Source organism: Leptonotus elevatus, chromosome 17 (genome assembly GCF_054856555.1).
Source record: "Leptonotus elevatus isolate MCC_2025b chromosome 17, RoL_Lele_1.0, whole genome shotgun sequence".
NCBI lineage: Eukaryota > Metazoa > Chordata > Actinopteri > Syngnathiformes > Syngnathidae > Leptonotus > Leptonotus elevatus.
Window position 1 is genome coordinate 1,337,766 of NC_141255.1, and position 24,551 is coordinate 1,362,316.

A 24,551-nucleotide genomic window follows, 5' to 3' on the forward strand; every position below is an offset into this window, starting at 1 on the left:
ACCTCATATTTGATTAATTTTAATTGATTACAAGCGGTTCAGACATGACATCTATGTATAATCCACTGCCATGTCCACTTTTTTAGGCTGCCACCAGGTGGCACGCAGGTGAAGCAAACATGTAGAATGAATGCTCTCGTCTGTCACTTTTTTAACCCGTGGGCGTTATTTGTCCATTTTCTGGCTTTTTTCTGTTTTTCTGTTTTTTTATCAAAGAAAAAGCATTTGAAAAAAATACACTACGGACCTGACATTTTACCAGGATTGTTTAAAAATGTAGAAGTTCAAATTGGCGCCATGCTGTAATTTATAATTATTACCAAACAGGAGGGAGAGATTCACACTAAATTGTTGTAATAATGCCCGATTTTGGCTCCTTGACTCCCATTATAAATCACAGTTTTTGATATGCTGTAAACCTGATGTGTTATAATGCATTTTCCGTGATTACTGATGCAATCGCTTCTTTGACGAGTCATAAACATGAAAATAGAGGAATTTGTGTGTTGAGAGTGTTAAGACATTAATCCACTAGATGGCGCCAAAGGCTAATAAATGAATACAAAATGCATGCATAAAAAATTATATTGTTATGACTTATGGACTTGTTTGAGCCTCTAACTATGTCATATGAAATATTCAAATTATTATTTTATTTTATATATATATACAGCATAGTTAGTCTTGCTATTAGCATAATACTGCTATTATTGTCCATAGGGGGCATTAAAAAATTTAATTAAATAAAAACTATATATGTATAGATAGGTCTGATGCCACTGAACATTTTGAGCGGTTGAAAGTGAAAAAAATATTCATAAATGACTAAGTTATCTCACTTCAAAGGAAATGCCAGATTTTGGCAAAATTACAAGAGTTTTGAAAAATGCCATTGTGTAAAAACTGGGCATGCATAAAAAAATTATATTGTTATGACTTATGACCTTGTTTGAGCCTCTAACTATGTCATATGAAATATTCAAATTAGTATTTTATTTTATATATATATACAGCATAGTTAGTCTTGCTATTAGCATAATACTGTTATTATTGTCCATAGGGGGCATTAAAAAAATAAAATAAAATAAAAACTATATATGTATAGATAGGTCTGATGCCACTGAACATTTTGAGCGGTTGAAAGTGAAAAAAATATTCATAAATGACTAAGTTATCTCACTTCAAAGGAAATGCCTGATTTTGGCAAAATTACAAGAGTTTTGTGCTATTCAGAAAAATGCCATTGTGAAAAACTGGGCATGCATAAAAAAATTATATTGTTATGACTTATGGACTTATTCAAGCCTCTAAATATGTCATATGAAATATTCAAATTAGACTTTTATTTTACATATATATACAGCATAGTTAATTTTGCTGTTAGCATAATACTGCTATTATTGTCCATAGAGGGCATTAAAAAAAATTAATTAAATAAAAACTATATATGTATAGATAGGTCTGATGCCACTGAACATTTTGAGCGGTTGAAAGTGAAAAAAATATTCATAAATGACTAAGTTATCTCACTTCAAAGGAAATGCCTGATTTTGGCAAAATTACAAGTTTTGAAAAATGCCATAGTGTAAAAACTGGGCATGCAGAAAAAAATATATTGTTATGACTTATGGACTTATTCAAGCCTCTAAATATGTCATATGAAATATTCAAATTAGTCTTTTATTTTATATATATATATACAGCATAGTTAGTCTTGCTATTAGCATAATACCGCTATTATTGTCCATAGGGGGCATTAAAAAAAATAAAATAAAATAAAAACTATATATGTATAGATAGGTCTGATGCCACTGAACATTTTGAGCGGTTGAAAGTGAAAAAAGTTATCTCACTTCAAAGGAAATGCCTGATTTTGGCAAAATTACAAGAGTTTTGAAAAATGCCATTGTGAAAAACTGGGCATGCATAAAAAAATTATATTGTTATGACTTATGGACTTATTCAAGCCTCTAAATATGTCATATGAAATATTCAAATTAGACCTTTATTTTACACATATATACAGCATAGTTAATTTTGCTGTTAGCATAATACTGCTATTATTGTCCATAGAGGGCATTAAAAAAAAATTTTTGGGGGGAAATGCCAGATTTTGGTAACAATTACAAGAATTTAATCCAAAAAAAAAAACGCCCACGGGTTAAATTGTATATATATTTTTTTGCTTTTTTGCTGTAAGTGACAAATGACGATAGACACGATAGGAAGACAATGACACGATCATTTTCAATCGTCGTCATAATAAATATCGTCATATCGCCCAGCACTTAATGTCAAATCGGCAACACAGCAGAAAGAAGACATTTCATGTTTATGAACAATAATCCACTTGACAGTGTTGACGCAAACCTTTAATGCAACTCGTCTGAGTCAAGATAAGAACATCTTGAAGACAAACAATACAAAAACAAAGAACATGGCATCGAACGAATTACATTACAAATGTAGTGAAGCCATCAGACACAAAACAAAATATTAGCCCTCACAAATTACATTTGTGTATTCTAATTAACAACAAAATGACACCGGCCTCACGGTACAGTACTCATAGTATTAAAAACAAAAAGCAAAAGGATTGCACTTCAATTAAATCAGGGTTGACCTCATCCCTGAAACTGAGCCATTGTAATTAAATAACAATGAATGGCCCAAACGGAGGTGCTTGAAAATGTCAAAAATAATCCAGTGAGTCGTCGGTTACTTGAGTTATTTCTTTTACTTGCAAATAAATCTTCACAAGTGTTAACTGAGCTCTAGTGTCAACTTTTACTAGTAACAAAAATAGACTGAAAGCCACTTTTCATCTCTCTCAACGAAAACTCTATTGACGGAAAAAAAAAATGGGTACAGTACATATCTTGACTGTAAAATATATATATTTACTGTCCCGTCCAAAAGTACTGGAACATCCAAAAATAAAACTCTTCAGCCTTTCTTTTTTTGAAGCTTGAGATTCCCTGTTGCAAGTGAGGAGTAAAAAGGTGAGCGGCTGGCATGCCTGACTTGACCTTCCAACTTTTATGCCCAAGTCAGTAGTGAAAACGACGACGTCGCGAGTCGCAAACCGTTGTTGTACTCGCGCACCGAATTGCTCAAAGAGCCAAAGCGGCACTTGAGCAGCTTCCCACGCGGCCGCCAGTGCGGTCAGAGGAGCATCGACTCCTGCAGGGCGAAGGCCTCCTGCGCGTGCCTGTAGTGCGCTCCTCCGAACAGCCGGGGGAGCTGTTGGCGCACGGCGGGCCGCCGCGCGCCGCCGCCGCCGTCGGCCGGGAACTCAAACGCCTCCACGGGAGACATCTGGGCTCTCTGGAAACTGGGCGAGCGGGGCATCCCGCCCGGGGACTGCGGTTCCTCCGGGCCCCACTGGGGCCTCGGGGCTCGCCCCTCCAACCTGGAGTCCAAAGGGGCGTGGACCTGTGCGGTGGAGGTGAGCTTTTGCAGGTAGATGGGGGTGGCGCTCCCCTGGGGTTCCAGCTGCAAGGGGGGCGGTCGAGGACTGCGACGGCTGGGCGGCGGCTCCCTGCGGTGAGTTGCAACGTAGTTCATGAGCGCCCGCTCCGGGGAGATGTTGTTTGGCGCTCGCCTGCTTTGATCCCCAGTCGCCATGTCGTAGTGTCGGAACCCTGGGTGGAAGATGGGGACCTGAGTCGGTGCCTGGTAGTAGTGGTTTTGGTTTCCGGGGAAGTTGGCCTGGACCCCCACTGGATGGTGATGGTGGGCGAATGACAGTGGTGGAAGGTGGGAGGGCATCCGGGACCCGGACGGCGCCGAGAACATATTCCCGCCATACCTGGGAACGCTGGCCGCCACGCCGTACGCTGGCGTCTCACTATGAGGAGTCCCCATCCTGGTCGGGGGTCTCTCCAGCTCCAGGATCTCAAACTCCGGCTCCGGTAGTCCCGGTACGTTGTCGTACTGGGAGGCATTGGAACCGCGGTTGGCGCCCGGAACCGAGCCCTTGGATGGCTGCCGGTGCTCGGCCGGTTGCGCGTCATCCTGGCCGGAGGAGGGGGCCGCCGCAACCACTCGGTTCTGCTGGTCCTCCCGGGCCGCCATGGCTTTGGCCGCTTCCAGCTTGGTGTCGGAGGGCTTGAACCAGCGAGGCCCGACATCTCGGTGAGCGGCGGTGCTGGAGCTGTGGTTGGCAGCACCGTATCGCTGCGGCCGAAGGGTGGGCGTCGCCCCTCGTTCTGGCAAGTGCTGCCCATTGGAGGCCAGCTTCAGGTGAGCGTCTCGGGTCTCGGCGGCCGCGCGCTGGCTTGTGGACTTGTCCAGCGAGTCCCGGCGTAACCGACTCGGGGGACGACTGCCCGGTACCGGAGTGGACGGCTTCGGGGGCTCGGCCGGCTCGGCGTGGCTCTGGCCGTTGCCCACGTGGTTGACCGCCAGCTCGGGAAGCTGCCCGAGAGGCTTCTTGGGGAACTCCTCATCTTGACCTGCAAGACAACAAACGCAGCAACTGAAGGAGACGTCCAATGGGGAAGCCGCGGGAAAAAGCAAAGTCATTTTTTTGAAGGGGGCGGTGCAGTCACGTCACAACGGGCACATGGAGTCATGCAATTTCCACCGCCAAAGAAGGACAGTTACATTCAGGATGACACACAAAACACATCAAAACGCAAAGACACTTTGATAGGAATTCTTTGGCAGGCAGCCCGAGGGGCTTCGGCGGGGAACGGGACCGCCAGGGTCCGACCACGAGGCGGTGGCTGCAGGAAGCATATCCGTTAAGTACAAGCACATGTTGCTCTTCGAGGGCTGAATTTTCAAACCAAAATGGCCGACTTTTCTTCAGACTTTTTTTGTTGGTCTACTCACATTTTTCAAATTTCATCTTGCTAAGTGAAACTGGCTTCAGCGGCTGAATTTTCAAAAACGATCCTGGAGGGCATTTGTCCTAAAATGACAGATTTGAACATAAAACGGCAGACTTGTGGTGTCTTTTCGGGCTTCTTCGTACTTTGTCTGCGAGTCTGCTCAGTGATGTCCCGATACCAACATTTTGACTTTGATACCATACCTGCATAAAATACCTCAATACCGGTTCTCGAGCGGTTCCTCGGCAAAACATCCGCAAAAGCAGCAAGATTAAAACTGACAAAAGAACTTCAAATGATTTTGATTTTATTATTAATTGTTAATGTTAATGTTAATTTATGTACACACTATGTGCTTCGACACGTCTACCAAATTTCATGTTTCCAAGTCAAAGGGGCTTCGAATGCTGAATTGTCAAAAATGCAACTTGTTCATTTCCAACTGCACGAGCGCGTCCTGTTGGACGAGTTTTGCTCTTCCTGCCGTTTCGTAGAAGAAAATGACAGCGTTGGCCAATGGAGGAGCTCCACGCAAAAAGAAAGACGTCAGGAGAGACCCGACCGAGCGCTGGACAGACAAGCGACAAGACAGCAGGACGGATGGATGGACATGAGAGAGAGAGAGAGAGAGAGAGAGAGAGAGAGAGGGGGGAGAGAGAGTGAGACAGGAAATCCCACCGGTTAGTGTTGTAGGTGCGAATGTGGCCCCCACTCATCGCCACCTTTTTGTAGTGCTTGACTAACGTTTGTTCGGAAGAAGAGGAAGAAAAGAGGAAGGTTAAGCAGAAGACAAGTGAGAAGTGCGACAGTGAACCCCCGCCACGTCGCACCTCCGTCGCACCTCCGCCGTCACGTCGCTCAAAAGCGCACATTTTCAAACCATCTTTTTTTTTTTTTTAACAGTATACTGTTCTTAAAGGTTAGAATTAGTGCACCGCTGATGCTAATTTCCGTTAGCCTGTCTATGCTATTTAGCATGATATGTTATGCATTAAGATAGCAGACTTCCGATGATACTGCGGGTGTCCCGATAATATTTATTCCACTTCCGATACCAATATTGCAGCCTTGACTTAATCTGATGCGATATCAGCACGAATGATAAATACTTTCTTTCATTAATATTTTTTTAGTATTAAATGTTAGAAGAAACGTTGATCAAATGAAAATATACGTACAAAGAACAATAGTCATCAAGAGTATCTACGAGAAAATGTGATCCGGTTAGATCTTCATCTTCATCTTCATCATGCTCATGGAAGCCCCTCCCACCGAAGAATGATCAATACTGCTGCATAGTAAAGAATGAGCGGAGACTGGAATGGAGTGCTCGTCGTATAAGAGCGCTAATGTCACAGATTTTAGATGTGGGCCGTTCTAAATCTGGCAGCGTTTTTTTTTCTCCTTTTTTCCCTCGCTAGGAACGCAGCGATAAACGGGGGTTGACTGTACTTGGAACTTCTGAACGGCAGCAAAAAAAAAAAAAAAGCAATACCTGGCGCGGGCATCTCCAGCTTGGCCCTCCGGAGCTCCGCCACGGAGGCCTGCAGCTGCTCCACCACAACGTCGTCCTCGAAAAAGAAATTTTTGGACAACGTCACCTGCAGGAAGTCCACCAGCTCCTCCATGGACAACTTCAGCAGGTGCTCTGGGGACAACGCAGCTCAGCTTACAACACACGTCGGGAAACGCGCCCGCCCCCACACCGTCACCGCTTATTTTTTTGTTCATCTCTCTTTGCCCAGCGATGACACTCGGCGGACTCACTCTTGTGCAGTTTGAGGACAGTGTAGGACATGGCGGGAAGAATTCTCTCGCCCTCCAGGATGTAGATGTCCCAAATCCTGAGCGTGAGAGTGAAGGGCGTCTGGAATGACAAAAAAGAAAAAGCGTGCAGATATTTACACTTTTGTTCAAAATCTCAAACGTGTGTTTTTGTGAAGCACTCACTCGGTCCAGGAAACACTGGAAGAACCACTTCATGGTGTACAGGCTCGTCAGAACCTCTTGGCTGTCCTGCAGGAGACACAAGCCATGAGGCGAGACTTTCACGGATGACAAGACTTGCAACCAAGATGGCCGACTCTACTCGTGATCGATGTGGTCAAATTTCAAAAAAACAAAAAAGGATCTCAAGCAAGCGGGTTCCCAAGGTCCACTTTTGCACGTGCGTCTCTCTCACCAGGTGATGCTTGAGCTTGGGCATCATCTTCTTCAGGATTCGGTCATGGTGCTCCTGGAAGCGCATCAGCTTGGGGAAGCCGGGGACGAAAAAGCCTGGGGAAAATGCGGCCGGCCGGCCGACGGAGGATTACAACCCGGACAGGGTGAGGCGGCGTTAAGAGTGGCGCTCGGTATGAGATTTTTTCTAATAGGTTTTCTGGTGAGCTAACAAATACACGCACGCACGCACGCACATACAAAAAAAAAAAAAAAATAAAAAATAAAAATAAAAAATAAAAAAAAATAATAAAAGAGCAATGATGATGACATTTCCGAATGAACAATACTGAGCTCTTAAAAAAAATAAAAATAAAAAAATAAAATAAAAGAGCAATGATGATGACATTTCCGAATGAACAATACTGAGGCTCTTAAAAAAATAAAAAATAATAATAATAATAATAAAAAAATAAAAAAATAAAAAATAAAAAAATAAATAAAAGAGCAATGATGATGACATTTCCGAATGAACAATACTGAGCTCTTAAAAAAAAATAATAATAATAATAATAAAAAAAAATAAAATAAAAAAAATAAATAAAATCAATGATGATGACATTTCCGAATGAACAATACTGAGCTCTTAAAAAAATAAATAAATAAAAATAAAAAATAAATAAAAGCAATGATGATGACTTTTCCGAATGAACAATACTGAGCTCTTAAAAAAAAAAAAAAAAAAAAAAAAAAAAAAAGAGTGGCGCTCGCGCTTCCCCACCGTGCATGGCGTGCTTGTGCCCCGACAGCAGCTTGACCAAAGCCCAGAAGGCGTCTTCTTCGTTCATGTAGATGAGCAGCAGCGCTGTGATCTGACTCATGCCCTGGCAGTAGCCCACCTCCTGCAAACACGCGGGTCACAAACGTGGCTGGCGTTTTGCTCAAGAGACTTCCCCCCCCACGAGACTCACCATGTTGTACATGGAGTACGCCGTCAGGACGTGGAACAGGGCCTGCTGCCTGCCAAAGGGAAACAAAAACCATCACGACTTCGACACGCTCGACTTAGCGGACCGATGAGCAAAAAAAAAGGTGGCACGTTTGAACCCACTTGACGTCGTAGCGATGCATGAACATGATGTGATCTCTGTAGGTTCGGTTCACGTCCAGGTCGATCTGGCGAATGTCCGGAGACAAGCCCTTGGCTCGGGCCTTCAGCTTCTGGACAGACGCCAAACACACAACACCAAAAGTCATGACGTGCGAGCAGAAAAACAAACACATGCAGTTCCCACCTCATAGAAGTCCTTCTTCTCCTCCTTGATTTTGGGAATGTCCAGCAGCAGGGACCAGACTTCTCCCCGGAGCTGCAACGGGATTCCCTTGTAGACCCTCCGCACGAGCTGGGCGGGACCAAAAATCAAGGGGTGTGAGACTTTTGTCAGATGATCGTGGGGATCACCGGAATAATGAGAAGAAATCACCTTCTCGCTGTTCTTGTATTTGTCCCAACTCTTCAGCATCTTCAGCCACTTGGAGGTCCTCTCCAGTTCTGTGTGCTTGTGCTGCAAATGACATTCAAAACGGGTCAGTCGTCATTTTGATGATGTGCCGGAGAGAAAACCAGATGGACTATACCTTTTCCTCCACCGAGTCGTAGGATGGAAGCTCGTTCTCACTTAAGACAACAACAACAACAAAAGACATTTATCCTTCTGTACAGAGGTGGCAAATCCAGGTCCAGAAAGTAAAAAAAAACCTGCCACAGTTTGGCTTTAGCCCCAGGTGCTAGCTAGCTTCTTAGCTAGCTCTTCAGGTGCTTGTTGACCTGCTAGGGAGCTAGCTAGTCTGCCACAGTTTGGCTTTAGCCCCAGGTGCTAGCTAGCTAGCTCCCTAGTCTAGCTCCTTGGGTGCTTGTTGACCTGCTAGGGACCTAACTAAGTAGCCTGTCACAGTTTGGCTTTAGCCCCAGGTGCTAGCTAGCTAGGTCCCTAGCTAGCTCCTTGGGTGCTTGTTGACCTGCTAGGGACCTAACTAAGTAGCCTGTCACAGTTTGGCTTTAGCCCCAGGTGCTAGCTAGCTAGGTCCCTAGCTAGCTCCTTGGGTGCTTGTTGACCTGCTAGGGACCTAACTAACTAGCCTGTCACAGTTTGGCTTTAGCCCCAGGTGCTAGCTCGCTATCTCACGAGCTAGCCCCCCGGGTGTTTGCTTACATGCTAGGAAGCTAGCTAGCTACCACGATGGGCTAAAGCTAAACTGTGGCAGGGTTTTTACTTTCTGGACCTGGATTTGGCATCTCTGCTTCTGTATACATTTATCTATCGATATATACACAGTGTGTGTGTGTGTGTGTGTGTGTGTGTGTGTGTGTGTGTGTGTGTCCTTACTGCACGAAGCCAAAGCGGTCGATGACCTTGTACAAGTGGTAGTTGGTGTCCTCCCACGGTTCCACGGTGGCCTCTTTTCCCTGGGACAAAAATACATTTTCATGGTGGCAACTTTTTTGCTCAAGCAAACTTCACATCAAAATGGCCAAGCTTCCTCCACTTGAACGCTTCCTCACAACTCAAGTGGGAAATGGAATCAAGTGTCCACAAGACAGTCCGCCCACCAGCCAAACGCAACACGATTGGTCGCCGCATTGCCAGCTGAAGCATCCACGCCCCTTGACAACGCGTGCGTGTGCATAAAAGGATGCCAACCTTTTCATACTTGGCCACGATCTCGGCCCGTTCCTGCTCCAGTTTCACGGCGGCATCCGGATCGCTGTCAGACGCTGATAAACACAAACGGAGGAGAATTAAGACAAAAAGGTCAACGTGTTCAAGTTAGGCTCAAGTTGGTGGGCCTTGGTGGAGGTCTGTTTGGAAGCTTCCCAAGTAAAAGTGGAACCTTAGCCAACAGCAGTAAGAGTCCCCCCCCCCCCGAGTCCCCCCCAACGGTGTAAGTGTTTTCTTTGTTAGCGTTGCTAAACAACTCGACAAGCTGGGCCACGTTTCCATCGTGACCACCACAGGAATTCTACTTGACCTTTCTGGACACTCGAGTTCTGTCAGCCCTTCACTCACTGCAGACCTGAAGTGCAGGCCAAAAGTTTGGACACACTTTCTTATTCAATGCATTTACTTTATTCTCATGGCTGGTGACTTTGTAGATTCTCACTGAAGACATCAAAACTATGTATGAACTGATGTCGAGTTATGTATTTAAAAAAAAAAAAAAAAAAAAAAAAAAAGGTGAAATAACTGAAAACATGTTTTATGTTAGAGATTCTTCAAAATAGCCATCCTTTGCTCTGGTTACTTTTTTGCATGCTCTCATTCTTACCTGTAGGAACTCCTGAAAGACTGGAAAACCCTTTCAGGAGACCTTTTGAAGCGCACCGAGAGAATGGCACAAATGTCATTATTATAGCTATTTATGTTTATATTTATTTTATTATTTTCACCTTTTTTTTGGTTAAGTACATAACTCCAAATGTGTTTGTTAGTAGTCAAAGTTGTCGTCATAGTTCTGATGCCTTCCGTGAGAATCTACAATGTAAAGTCATGAAAAAAAAAAGCATGCATTGAACGAGAAGGTGTGTCCAAGCTTTTGGACTGTACTGTAATGTCAATGCAAAAATACATGCTTAAAAACAACGCTTAAAGGCATCTCATTTTAAAACTAGGCAGCTTGAAAAAAAGTATACATAAAAATAAAAAAAAACACTTAAAAAAAAAAAAAAATCATTGAATGCTTTTGCAAATAACGTAAAAGCACTTACAAATGCATTAAAAATGGTTTAGAAAAACTTATACTAAAATGCTTCAAATACAATAACACTTATAAAAATGCTTAAAGGAATAATACTACAAAAACAAAAAAGAACACTTCAAATGATTTCAAAATAATGCTTAAAGAAAATACTTTAGAATAATGAGACTATAAAAATAAGCATTTAAAAATAAAACCTTACAAAAAATAACACTTTCAAAATAATGCTGTAAAGCGCCTCACAGAATAAAACAAACAAACAGTAACCCTTATAAAAAAATCTTTAACAATAACACAAAAAAACACTACAAACCAATAACACTAATAGTCACACTATACTACAAAACAGTGCTTAAATAAATTAGGCTTTAAAAATTACCCTGAAAAATGCTGACATTTTTTTCAAAGTGGCGTAAACAAAAGACACTTTAAAGCAAAACTAAGGCACTTTCAGTTTATGTTGATTATGGCGGCACCATATGGACAAAAGAGGTAATGTTATGCCTGAAGGAAGACCACATTTCGTATGAGGACAAGCGCATTGCGTTGTTTTTTAACTCATGCCAGCGAGTGAAAGCCGGACCAGTGTTTACCCTTGACTGTCCCTTTTACCCGGGTAGCTTCCATTTTTCTTTTTTGTCTCTTCAGACAAAAAGTTGTTTTGCAGCTTCTGCCAGGAAGGCATTAATCGTGCGTCGACATTCAAATTGACATCTGTAATTGTAACGAATGGGTAAAGGGGGAGTGACGTGTGACGTTTGTCGTTTTTTGTGGCAATGTTCCTACCACCCTCCTCAAAGTTGCTTAGGACCAGTAAAAATGATACAGACCCCCTCAGGCCATGGCAAAGATACCATTCAACTCGTTTTAAGTCTATGTTTCATCAGGAGAATTATGAAAATATTTGATTATGGTTGAAAAGTTCCTTAGTGCTACTTTTAAAAATAACAGCCATAAAAAGCTCTTTGAAAAATGATTAAAAAGGATTAGAAAAAAAAAAAATCTAATTGTCCCATTTGTACTTCCTCCTCATCATCATTGTCATAAACAAGCAACCGTAAGCATCGTAATAACAAGCGTTGGCTTGCGTGTCCTCCTGCTGCATTCGATAACAACAATCAATTAACACACACACACACACACACACACACACACACACACACACACACACACACACACACACACACACACACACACACACACACACACACACACACACACACACACACACACACACACACACACACACACACACACACACACACACACACACACACACACACAAAAAGAAAAAATCGTAATGAGAGTGCCGGCGAGAGGCGAGATCTCGTTTCCTGTCTTTTGTTGGCGGCCGCCTCAGCTGTTGTGTTTGCTTGAGTGGACACCAAATCCAAGCGGAGTGCCACCCAAAACACTCAACCGTGCAACACGCACGCGTACACAACACAACACAACTTGTCAACATTTCTAAATTAAAGCTCAAAATGAAGATTTTTCTTTTGGGGGGGGTTGTCAACTTTAAACTGTTAAACCAATTCCTACTCCAATTCTGTTCAAAATGTCATAATTTTTCATATATTTACCTCTAATCCCTTTTTTTTTTTTTTTACAGATTCAAAGCATTCCAATGATGATGACAGTGCACTGTTTGTTGTCAACGAGTACGCAATCAGAACTCAACAACAATCGTTTGTATTGTTGACATTTCATGCCAAGTGCTTTGTTACAGCTGCAGCTGTTGTGAAAGCGCGATACTGCAAAAAAAAGAAAAAGTCGAGTCGAGTCTAATTAGCATGCTAACACTACATCATCTTTGCTTGAAAAGCTAATGGTGTGTGATTATCCACATGCTAATGTAAGGGGACGTCACACTTAAGACGGCTTCCGCTGTCACAACAGCAATTTGGTTTGACAAAAATTAGCAGTTAGCATCAAGTTAGCCTGTTAGCAACAACAAAAGCCATGCAATACTGAATTCCTTGCATTCATTTCTCACCCCTATATATATATATATAGTCATTCCTGTTTAAATAACTAATGAATTAATTTGTCACAAGAAATACATTTATAGATAGTTCATTATTATACATGTTTTACTTTTAAAATGCATTCCTATATATATATATATATATATATATATATATATATATATATATATATATATATATATATATATATATATAAACTATTATACCAACTCTTGACAATTTCTCTAATCTACTAATAAACTGGCCTATCAAATTAATAAATAAACAAAACATGAATACATTTAAATTGAAGATAATGTTTTAATTATTATAGTTTTAAATAATAAAATTGTCATTAAAGCTATTTCACATGTAGGTTTAACAAGGGGTTATTTTGTTCCAGACCGAATTGTAAATAGAAAAAAATAGAGTGAATCATATTATTAGTAAAACAAAGTATCTTAAATAATGTGCCCATGCCTGACCTTTAACCCCCAAATCCCAATTGAAAGCGTTTCCTCTGGTTACCTTTTTGGCAGCCTTTCGACGGAGGTCGCATCCCTGAAACGCGCGTGGAGAGCAAGCACCCGGGCAACCTATCAAGCACCCGGGCAACCTATCAAGCACCCGGGCAACCTATCAAGCACCCGGGCAACCTATCAAGCACCCGGGCAACCTATCCCGCCGCTGACGAGCGCGACCGTTCACAATGTGAGCACTTGTCCGCATCCGTCGTCATTCCCACTCGCGACATTCCCCCACCCAAACAAAAACGAGCACAACAACGTCGGCACTGTTGGACGACGGGCCTTCACAAACACTGCATTTTGTTTCTGCGCACTTTTTGCCCCGGCGTGAAAAATGTCACACGGCGCCATGATGGAGGGAGGACATCAAAAGCTCATTATGACATGAATGTGGGAAGCGCGGCTTTGCAGCAGATGAGCTACGAGGCCAAACATTAGCAAGATGTCACGTGACATTACATATTCACACATTAAAAGACAGGATAAAATGCCAACGGAACATACTTACCAGTTTTAAATAACCATGCTAAGATAACGAATGCTACAGCTAACACTGAAGTAACATCAGATTAACAAAACATGCTAAGGCAATTCTAGAGAATGATGCTACTGCTAAACACACAAGCTTAAAGTAATTCCAGAGAACAGAGCTAACAAACATGCTAAGGTTAGGCTAGGCTATGCTACACTTAAATGCTAGAGAACTGTGCTAAGAAATCGTGTTCAAGTGACAAATGTACAAGCAATGACCCCAAAAAGTCACATTAAACCTAATTAAACACGCTAACTTAACACTAGATCTAAGAAAACATTCAAAAGTGACACGAGAGCTAACAAAAAAAGGTAAAGTGATGCTAGGGCTAGCATAGGTTAACACTCCATACTAGCAAGCTAGTGCATTGCTACTTTTTTTTTTTTTTTTTTACTCGAGACTGACACCTCTGGCCAAAAGCATAACTGCAGCCACTGTGTCAAGCTCATACATCATGCAAATACGTGCGCTCGAATAAACTCTTCGTTTTTTCAGTTTTCTTGGAGTCTGAGCTGGAGCTTGGGTTTGCTAATCCGACCCCTTAGTTTTTTTTTTTCAGTTTCCATCCCAATTGTGTCATACGCGAGCGAGCACAATACTACATGTCTGCGGGGACGAGCATGAGGTCACCCTCCACCCCTCACCACCCCCAAGAAACTGTGGAGTGTTAGCCCCCAAAAATTCCACACTTAAGGGAAGATACAAGCTAATAGGCGCAGTCAAAGTTAAAAAGTCAGGGCTCTTTGTATTCATCTGGGCATCGGTGGAGCATGCGTGATGTTGAAAAATCTTTAACATTAACAATTTAAACGCCACAATGCACCGCCACAAATAATGAGTCATTAATTCCCTCTAACTAACTGGTGGTAAGTAGCGTTTCAAACTCGGGCTGCAACAAATGATTGTTTTTTGAATTGTAATAATCAGATAAAAAAAAAAAAAAGAAGAAGCACGTTTTAATTTCCATCCCTTTAGTCAATAACAGAATCATAGTTTCAATTGACATAACATAAATGAATGCCGATTTAGTTTGGTCTGTCAGAAAACCCGCCAAAATGTTGATCTTAGTTTTCCAAAGTAAGCAGATATTTGCAAATGCCTTATTTGGAAAGATAATCAATCTGCTCTCGCGGTCGCCCGTCAGTGAAAATTGCGAGGACTTGGACCACTTTGAAGTTCAACAAGGTCTGGAAATGACGAACGGAGTTGTGGATGGACTCGAGGAACGGACCGTTGCACGTCGGAGTTGGAAGGCGACGCAAGTTGAGCAGGAGGCGCACGCACCTCCAAAGGCAGCAGCGGATTGCCGGCGCCTGGACGGCGACACCAGCTCCTTGACCATCTGCAGAACCTGCATGCTCGCTCTCACAGCGGCGCGGCCTCGGGGGACTCCTCGGTGCAAGGGCGGTCCTGGGGTCGGGGGCGCCGGCCTCTCGCCCCCTCCTCACTCCATCCCGCTGGCTTGGGAATCATGGTCGCCTCCTCTTCGTGGTCGTCTTCCTCTTCTTCTGGCCGCCGGTCGCATGTTCCCTGCGCGTCCTCGGGCGCTCTCGTCGTGAAGAAAAGAAAAGCGGGAGCTTCAAAATGTCAGCCCCCCGCCTCCTCCTTCTTGCCATCGCGACCGCCACACGTCCTTTAAAGTGAAACCTTCACTTGCTCGCTCGCTTTCCCTCCTCCTTCCTCCTCCTCCTCCCCGTGAGAAACGCCGGAAGTGGAGACGGATAAGGGCGCCTTCCCACTTTTTAACGAGCTCATTAGGACACTTGATTAGGTACAATGACAACAACAAAAGGCTTTTTGCCTTTGAAAGTTTAGTTCAGAATTTTTTATGTTCATGTTGAATGTTTATATCGAAAGCATTTTTCCCCCCAAAAGCGTTTGTTCCTTCTTTTTTAATTTTTCCCATCATTTTATTTAATAAATCGAATTTTATTTAAAGCATTATGGGTTTTGGGATTTTTTTTAAGTAATTTTTTTTAAGTGTAATTTTTTTCGGCGAGTAACGATACCCGACCTTATTTTCAAGGTAATGACACTCGCGACGACAGCCAAAATTGAGGAAAACTTTTTTCTTTAAAATGATCCGTCATTGTTTTTTGTGAGTCAAAAGTATTAGTGAGTATTTGCACTGGTATCGTTTGAAAAAGAAAAGTGTGTCGAACATCCCTAATTGTTTTTTTTAGAAGTATAAGTAATGTTGTAATGTTATTCTTTGCAAATGTTTATAAAAAATTCAAAGCATTACTTTTTTAATCCATTTTTTTGTGTTTAAGTGTTTTGTTTCAAAGGCAATACTTTCTCAACAGCACGTTTTTAAGCATGATTTTGTGTGTTTTTTTCTTCTTTAGTTTTTGTGTAATTGTGTCATTTCTAAAAAACATTTTTAAGAGTTACTTTTTTAGGTATTTTCCCGTGCATTTTTGAAAATATATTTTAAAACACATCAACAAAAGTGTAATGAAAAGCATTTCAAGTATTAATTAATTTTTTTAAACCATACCAAGCATTAACCTGTGTTTGCGCTCTCGGTATTTGTTTGTTTGTTTTCTCAACACTGCTCCTTTACTAACTCCATTTCCCAGCATCCTCTCGGGCCTTCAAAGCAGCCGTCAATCACGGGCATGGCGCGGCGCGGCGCGGGTGACGGCGTGTTCCTGGTGCCATGAGACGGAAGGTGTAATTAGCCGTGTTGCCATGCCTCCCGCTCCCGGTTGCTAGGCTGTGGCGGACATTTTGTGCGAAAAACTCAGCAGCTCTCCGGTCCATGTTGGAAACGACTTGCGCGTATCCACTAGAAAGTGACTTGGCTGCTTTGTTGCAATGTGGAGGGAGGCAGAAGTTCCCCCAGATTTGGTGGCCTGCTCGATGCAGGTCAATGATGCATTGTGCCAAACACAGAAATTTGTTTTGATTTTTCAGGCATAACGACAAGTGCAATCAAAGTCGGACGCAACATTGCTCGGCATTCTGGGTGATTTTCTCGTGTGAATTGATGTTTTGATTTCCATGCTAAACTTGGGAGATGAGCATGAGCGCGCTTGGGGAGTTGAGTGTGTACATGAGGGGGTGCTCATATAAGTCAACAACATCGCTGTGTGTGTGCGCGCTCACATGGTCATTAAAGCTGTCATGCCCCCCCCCCCCGGCTTCATTTCCTCTCGCTGCCCTGTTTACCCCCAGATGTAATCATATTCCAGCAACGCTTCCTTCCTGCCATGAAACCCCCCCACCTCATCCCACCTCAGATAAAACAACACACACACACACAAGTGCTCACTTCAGCATCTTTCATCAAGACAAGACAGAAAACGGTCAAACGGAAGCAGGGTGGACGAACCACATTCCGGCACACAGTTGGCGTCCCATCGTGCACGCGCACGCACACACAACCACACTGGCGTCAAGAGTGTGAAGGAGACGCAGGGTGGGGAAGGGTGTTAAAGGCATAATATTAACGGCGGGCGCACCAAGTTTCCCGTCACATTGCCAGACGGCAGCCCGGTCCTCATTTTCTCCCAGCGGGAAATTGGCATGTGCAAAACAACACGGGAGCTAATTCCTCGATCCGGAATCACCCCGGGCCGCTGTGCCCGTCCAGCGGAGGAAGCGAGGCCGCGCGGGAGACAACAACAACTTTCTAATAAGCAATTTCTCAAATGTTCAGACTGAACTTGAGCTGAACTTTGCATGAAATTTGAGCAGAAACTTTTCTCCAAACATGTCAACATTCAAAACAGGTTGAACAGGATGCAGTCAGACACAAACGATACCGGAAACGTCAAATGCAACAACTGGAACACCAACCACAGACACATTTTTGTAATTACTAGCTGCAATTAATTAGCGCTAAAAAGCAGATGACAATCATTAATTAATTCCAACAACAAAAATCACTTATTTTGGCAATATTTGTAAGAAGAAGATATTGATTTTTATGACAGTGAACCCCCACTGGGTCCTGTAAACCTCATGCTAGAATTCACAGGGGCCCAGCCACAAATAGTGAAAAAGTTGTGGATAATTGCCCAAACAACAACAAAAAAACGCGAAGAAGAAGCAGATCGGGGGGGAAAAAGCAAAATGCACAAATAGATGAAATTCACTGTAATTGACGCTAACCCAGACAAAAGTCTGCGTTCATCTGCCACAAGATTTCCTTGATAGCACCAAAAAATGCCGTAATTGGTATGACCAGTATCAATATTTTTACAGATGATTAAGCCGTCGATTAATTGGATTAAAATCAATTTTGCATTACTCAACAAAATTGTGCATGTGAGGTATATTTGCTATTTTTACCCACTTTGAGTCTCCATACTCGCACGCCACACTATTTATAGTATCTAACTGTGAGTGTTGTGGCTTTAAAAAGGCAGAGCCTGGCCTTGTGAGTGACATGGGTGTCAGCAAATGAGAGTGTATGTGTTTGTGGCACAGATTAGCAGCTGGTTGTTCATTGGCTAACTGTTAGCACGTTTGACATGTTGAGTGAAATCTGCAAATTAAAAAATGGTGTTGTTCTGATACTGGTTTTTGGCCGATGCCGATACCGTGCCGAAACCTAGGTTTTTTTCTCCTCAACATGGATAAGCTGCCCTGCCATTGGTTCAGAGCATTCAAGGGCCAATAGGATATCTTGGCTCGACATGAAGTAAACATGTCACACACAGTGAATGTCGTGCACGATAAAGTCAAGATGCTGCATCCAACGTCCTAAATTAGCGTAAAAAATAATGGCATTGGCATGTTACTCGTTGATACTCGCCGATACCAATACCACTGTTTTAATGCAGTATCGGGGCATCTCCTAATACTGGTATCATTATCGGAACAACACTAATTTAAAAAAAAGAAAGAAGCTAGTCTTCAATTCAATTAAATCAAACGTTTGTATATACTTGTCAACTCAGGCTAGCTTGCTAACAAATTAGCAATCGTATTATTTAGCAACTTAACTGCTGGTGGCTTTCCAGCTTGGAATATTAAAGTATGGCATGACATTCTCACCCGTTTGGTTCATGACTGAAATGGGACTTTGGCTCGTGACATTGGGGGACCTGTTCGGGTAACCCGCGTTTGCTTTTATGTGTGGTGGCGGGTGGTCATTCATTAGCCTAACGAGCTGCGGAAGTAAACATCAGCAAGCGAGCTCAAACTGAGACCTCATCAAAAAGGGACACATCAATTATTTAGCGGCAAAAAAAAGTTTGTTTTTTTCTGCCACAACAGTCCACGTTGACACACAAATGACTTTTCCAAGCATTTTTTTTTTTTACTCAACCAAAAGATGCTAAATGATGTCACAAATGAGTCCAGCTTCAAGGCTTTCTGTTCCTTGTCTTGCACTGGTCTTTCTTCTTTGAAGGCCTTAACCCCCAACCCCCCACACACGCGCACGCACACACTTTGGTGGTAACGCTGTTGAAGGTGTCCATCAGCACTTTGCTTCAAGAGCGCTCGCTTAATCTAATCGCCTAACAGTCCATGTTGGTTGCCCTGGTAACAGTGTCCCCCCCCCACCGCCCCCGACCTTCCCTTTCGGCACACGTGGTCCTTCCATGAAAAGGGATGTAAGACCCCCGCCGGCTATCTCGGTTTGACGCGTCCAAGAGTTGTGAAATCAAACCTTTCTTCTCACGTGGATTCGATCCCAGTTTAAAGCGGCCATCATCCTGTGTTTGGGCTCATGACCTCCGCCAGGGAGGTCCGAATGCAGGCCTGCGCTCCCCCCATCATGCTTTGCAGCGACAAGGTCAACGACACCCCCACCAGAACCGTACCACTGCAATGATCGCATCGCTGCTGATGGCCAAAGAGCCAAATTGCGCTTAACTGTCATTTTTTACTTTATTATGACTTTTTAACATCATGTTTAACTTCATTTAATTCGGTCACACTTCACCTAAAAGCATTTTTTCATTCGTATTCTCAGTGTTTATTTTCACTTTTCTTACCCAATTCAAATTATTTAAACTACAGGTTTGACAAAACTCATGAAATGGGAGTCATAACAATACACGCAAAAAAAATATCTAACATTCAAATGTCCAAATAATGATTAAAGCTACTGAAGGCAGAAAAATCGAATTTCAAATCTCTACTGCCACCTGTGGCTGGAAAATGAAACTGCATTTTCCCTTCCCTTCTTCACATACACAATTGCGCACATGATTTCATTTTTTTTTTTTTTTTTTAAAGAATTAAAGAATACAGCAGCCAAATCTACCCGTTTTTGTCCATCTCAGGAGGGGGGCGCACTTGCTGTCGACTGAAAATGACATCACAGTGCCAGGCGGTCTCAGGCAATGACCAATCACGGCGCACCTATTTTCCGAGTTTGGTCATGTGATGTTTGCAAGCAGATTATGAAATCAAGTGAATGAAGCTTTGAACTCACTCATGGTGGAAGCCCGGGGGCGGGCCAGGCCGGGCCGGTCGAATCTCGGGACGGGTACGCTCGATGTCCACTTTCTCCTTCCCCGAGGCACTCATGACCTGCACAGTGAAACAAGATTCTTTCTCAGACACTTTTTAGAAAGCCTCAGATCACAGCCACTGGCATGACACACCAATTGGGAGTTTGCCAAGCCGCTGGCCTGCTCAATAAAAGAAAAAACTCATTTCACCACTTTGTCACAAATGCCGCCAGCAACGCCATTTTGCATTTCTTAACCCCGCGCGACCACCCCGGGCCGTTTTCATTTCCGGACCAGACCACGAACGTGTTTGGCACCAACTTCCAAAGAACGGTCAGCAGTAGAAATGAAACGAAAATTGACATCAACACACTCGGCTCAAACAAGCCAATATGTTTAAAGTTCCCGTAAAGCAAAATTCAATGCCTTGAAAAATTCCCACACTACATAAAAGGAGTGTTGTTCACATCAAAGCCACATTTGATTGCCTACATAAAAGTCTCATTTATATTGAAAATCAACACATTTATCAAAATGAACATGCTTAAAAAGTTAAAGTTGAAGGAATTGTAGTGTAAATGAATGAATGTAATTGTCATCATTCATTCTTAACTTTCTTTTGGTGTGAATTTGTTTGACATCCTGTCCTGCAGTCAGGACAGGATGTTATTCAACCTGTCCTCGACAAGAGGTCACAATAATGAAACACCCCAAAAACTTGAAACAAACGTCACACATTTGGTCATATATATTTGAAATGAAGAAAAAACAACAACTTTATATTATATATACATTTATAAAACAATGCACAAAGTGAACTTCAAACAATATTTTCCCAACGTCTTTCTTTTTAGACCTCTGATTTAAAACTGTACACTTTTTAATGTATCTGACGGAGTTGACATAAGTTCTAAACTGAAAAAGCTTTTTTTTAATTGTTTTTAATTTGATTTCAAACCCATTCCTTGACATAATTACCTAAGAGGAGCTTCCCCAATCCTGGTCCTCGAGGGCCGGAGTACTGCAGACAATGCTTCCATCCTCCAGCACACTAAAGATCAGCTTCGTTATCAGGATTGCGCAGAGCTTGCTTGATGAGCTGATTACCGTATATGAGTCAGGTGTGTTGGAGGACAGAAACATCTAAAACCTGCAGGACTCTCCTCGAGGACCAGGATTGGGGAAGCCTGATCTAAGACTATGAAATGTGATCTCTGCATTCCACCCACTGCAGCAAACACAGACGTGAGCAACAAGGTATTGGGCTGATACTCGGCCTTATTTTAAGGTATCGGAACTTGCGACGGTGGGCGTTTTACAAACAGGAAGTAGAAATAATAAAATAGAGGAATAGAAAAATGCCATTAAGTCCTTTTTAAGGAAAATTTGCTATATTGGAATATAATAGGTCTTTGTAATTATTTGTCTGGGGGGGGGGGGGGTTATGCATCAAAAGTATTAGAGGTATCAGTGACTACTCAAGAGTTAAGCAGTGGTATATGAACATCGCTACGGGTGCAAAAACGAAGTCCTACTCCGTTTTTTGATGACATCCAAACTATTTATTTATTGAAAACACCTCATTTACGACAAGTTGCCTGTGTGTCATCTTATGGGAAGATGTCAAACTCTACTAATGGTTACTTTTTGCAACTCTGCACTGTGACTACGCTGGCCATTTTACTGCTGTTTTTTGTTCGTTTGTTTTAATGACAAGTGAATTATCAGAATTGTCTTTTTTTTTTTTCCTTCATGAACGTGTTAGTCGTTTGTGGGACAGAGGTGAAGCTGATCCCTTACAAGCGAAGGGTTCAATGTTTCCAGTAAAAGCTGATGAGGCAAAATAGTCCCAGCCTGACACATCCTGCCGCTGTCATCACATCACACACGGCAACAGAAGGAGGGCAGAGAGATGACGATGACGTCCGTCCCGGCTTGTGCTTGTTTACTGGGTCACACTCTTATACACACACACACGCGCGCGCGCGCACAAAAGACATTTTCCAAGTGCAAAGCCTCCAACTGCAGCTAACTAAGCCGCATTATCCTGAAGCAGGACAGGAGGGATGGAAAGACACACCACTGAAGCAAATCGCTTCCTGTCACCATTGTCAAAATAAACCTGAGAAGGAATGCATAGTAAATATTACATCATACTTCCTCACACTGTTCATGACTGTTACTCGGAGTGGTAACTATGTTTGTTAAAAGGAAACTGAAAGATAGCAAGAATGTGTTTTATGTATGCTAAAGTACCACTCACTGATTGTCACACCCAACAAAGTGGGGCGAAATACGTTCTCCGCATTTGACCCAGTGAGCCGCTCGGGAATCATTTGGTGATCTAACCCCCCCAATTGAAATCCTTAATGCTCAGTGTCAAGCAGGGAGGCAAATGGGTCCCATTTTTATAGTCTTTGGTATGTGTCGTAAATGAGGTGTTTTCAAAATAATTTGACAACGCAGAATATGCATAACACAATTATACAGGGGGTGAGGGCCTGCAAAAGTAGGTATACAGTAGTACAAGATGAATTTATTTATTTCTGTTTATACTTAAGCATTGTATGTGTATTTTTAATACTTGTCTACCTATGCACCCCCTTGTAATTATATTCAACGAATATTGGAGTCCCTTATTATTTTAATGCTAACTTTAGCTCAAAAGAGAGCGATTTCCAATTTTTTTAGAAAGACACGTTTCCGCGTAATGCTAAAATGTATTCACCTGAGCTTCTTCATCTTTCCTCTCCACACAGACCAAGCTTTGCCAAAAACACGAGCTCTACAAATGAATAACTTGTGTTCACCTTTCAGAAGTTAGTTTTTGTTTTGTTTTAATAAAAGCGCGTAAAATAAACTAAGTGCTGGATTGCTGATGCTAACATAGCATATGAGCAGCCACCGAGAACGCGCCAGTCAGTGATTGACAGCTTGCCTAGGCCAATCGGCAGCCTCATTGGCATGCCCAGCCTCATTGGCATGCCAGAGCCAATGAAAATCCGCGAAAGGGACTAGAGGGATTGATTCCGTTGCGGGATGTTGATGGAAGTCGCCGGGACGAATCTCAACCTGAACTGCACTGCTGGTTTACGTTTCAAATTACAGTGCAACTCTTAGCTATCCGCTGTGACAAATTTTACGAAAACATAATTAACTCGAATTGTTTTGGTCTCTGCTAGGTACACATCAAGAAATCCGCGACACATATTCCACACGCTGCTCAAGCGATTCAATTTGTACTCAAGTATTTTATTATGAAGGAAGACACCGGAAAGCGACACGTGCTAGTCGGCTAGGTCCACACTGGTGGGCTTGGCTAGGTAGGCCTCGGTGAATACAAATAAGCACAAAGTTTACAATCATAAAGCTGACAGTGAGGCATTTATCATAGGAAAATACTCCGAGGACTTGTAAACAGATTCAAAACAAAGTCGAATAAACCCATGTTTGAGTCGACTTCGCTCAATTCAGCCCGCGGTACCGCTGCCGTGTTCTCCCCCCACCCTCGACAGATGCCCCAAGCCGGGACGACAAGTTGCAAATGCGCCCCCCCGCCGTCCTCCACGTCCGTCAGCCACGTCCGTCAGCCACCACCGAGCCTCACCTTTCGTTCAACTCGACGCCGTCGCTCCTGTCGTCGAGAACGCCGGCGCGTATCCCTCCTTGCCCGGCCATGTACCAGGAAGTCCGGGCCACTTCTCAAACTCTGCCGCGGAGGAGGACGTCAGGCAGCCAGGTAGCGATGCGCCGCACGACCGCCGCCGTCGATGCGCGCGACCCCTCCGCGAGCCACTTCCGGGTTCACCTCGACGCTCACGACAAGTGGACGCAAACATTCTTTCTGCGCGTCTGCCGCCACTGCACTTATCTTATTCATTACAAACTTGAAAATAAATAAATAAATACACTTCACAAAACGATAAATCCCTAAAAATCAATCCAAGCGAATGAAACACTGCCCAATGCCCATCATTCCCATAAAAAACAACAACCCCAAAACCATTCTAAGTGTAACCAGTGACACGCAACACAAACGTTTACTACCTTCGTTTAGTTTTGTACTTGTAGCCCACAAACGGACACTAGTGGAGGAAATCGTTACTAATAAGACACGGGGCTCTATGAGTGAACCCTTGTCATTATACAGTGCGCTGAATTGTTTTACTAGACATGACAGGGTACAATGGTCTTAACGCGGGACATCAAGAACGCCGAATAAATACCATTATTATTATTATTACAATTCTGATGAAGTACCGCAAATAGCCACAAGAGGACAGCAAAGGAGCGTTGAAGTACATTCATCGTTTGCAATCAGAACACATGGAGTCTAACCTCTTGTCGCTTAATAA

General features: G+C 42.9%; 1 protein-coding gene across 3 annotated transcripts; it reads right to left on the reverse strand.

The window, feature by feature from the left end:
• Window positions 1-2,354: 2,354 nt before the first annotated feature.
• usp6nl (USP6 N-terminal like) lies at window positions 2,355-23,856 on the reverse strand. 3 transcript variants are annotated; one of them, XM_086059861.1, is made up of 15 exons: window positions 23,804-23,856; window positions 20,178-20,275; window positions 9,701-9,774; window positions 9,386-9,465; window positions 8,637-8,676; window positions 8,483-8,563; window positions 8,294-8,401; window positions 8,110-8,219; window positions 7,970-8,018; window positions 7,780-7,900; window positions 7,021-7,115; window positions 6,789-6,854; window positions 6,606-6,705; window positions 6,334-6,486; window positions 2,355-4,457 (listed from the first exon to the last, which is right to left on the reverse strand). In XM_086059861.1, exons 2-15 carry the CDS (start codon window positions 20,179-20,181, stop codon window positions 3,166-3,168), a joined length of 2,373 nt encoding a protein of 790 aa, XP_085915987.1. In that variant the 5' UTR covers window positions 20,182-20,275; window positions 23,804-23,856; the 3' UTR covers window positions 2,355-3,165. The 3 variants fall into 3 exon arrangements, with proteins under 3 accessions (XP_085915987.1, XP_085915985.1, XP_085915986.1); XM_086059859.1 differs by lacking the exons at window positions 20,178-20,275; window positions 23,804-23,856 and adding an exon at window positions 15,065-15,434; XM_086059860.1 differs by lacking the exons at window positions 20,178-20,275; window positions 23,804-23,856 and adding an exon at window positions 13,250-13,426.
• Between the last annotated feature and the right edge of the window lie 695 nt (window positions 23,857-24,551).

Coding starts and splice junctions, on each gene's coding strand:
- usp6nl (XM_086059859.1), bottom strand. CDS start 15,137: ATGCAGGTTCTGCAGATGGTCAAGGAGCTGGTGTCGCCGTCCAGGCGC. Junction 8,019..8,109: donor ATGCATCGCTACGACGTCAA/GTGGGTTCAAAC, acceptor TCCCTTTGGCAG/GCAGCAGGCCCTGTTCCACG. Junction 7,116..7,779: donor GCACAAGCACGCCATGCACG/GTGGGGAAGCGC, acceptor CATTTTCCCCAG/GCTTTTTCGTCCCCGGCTTC.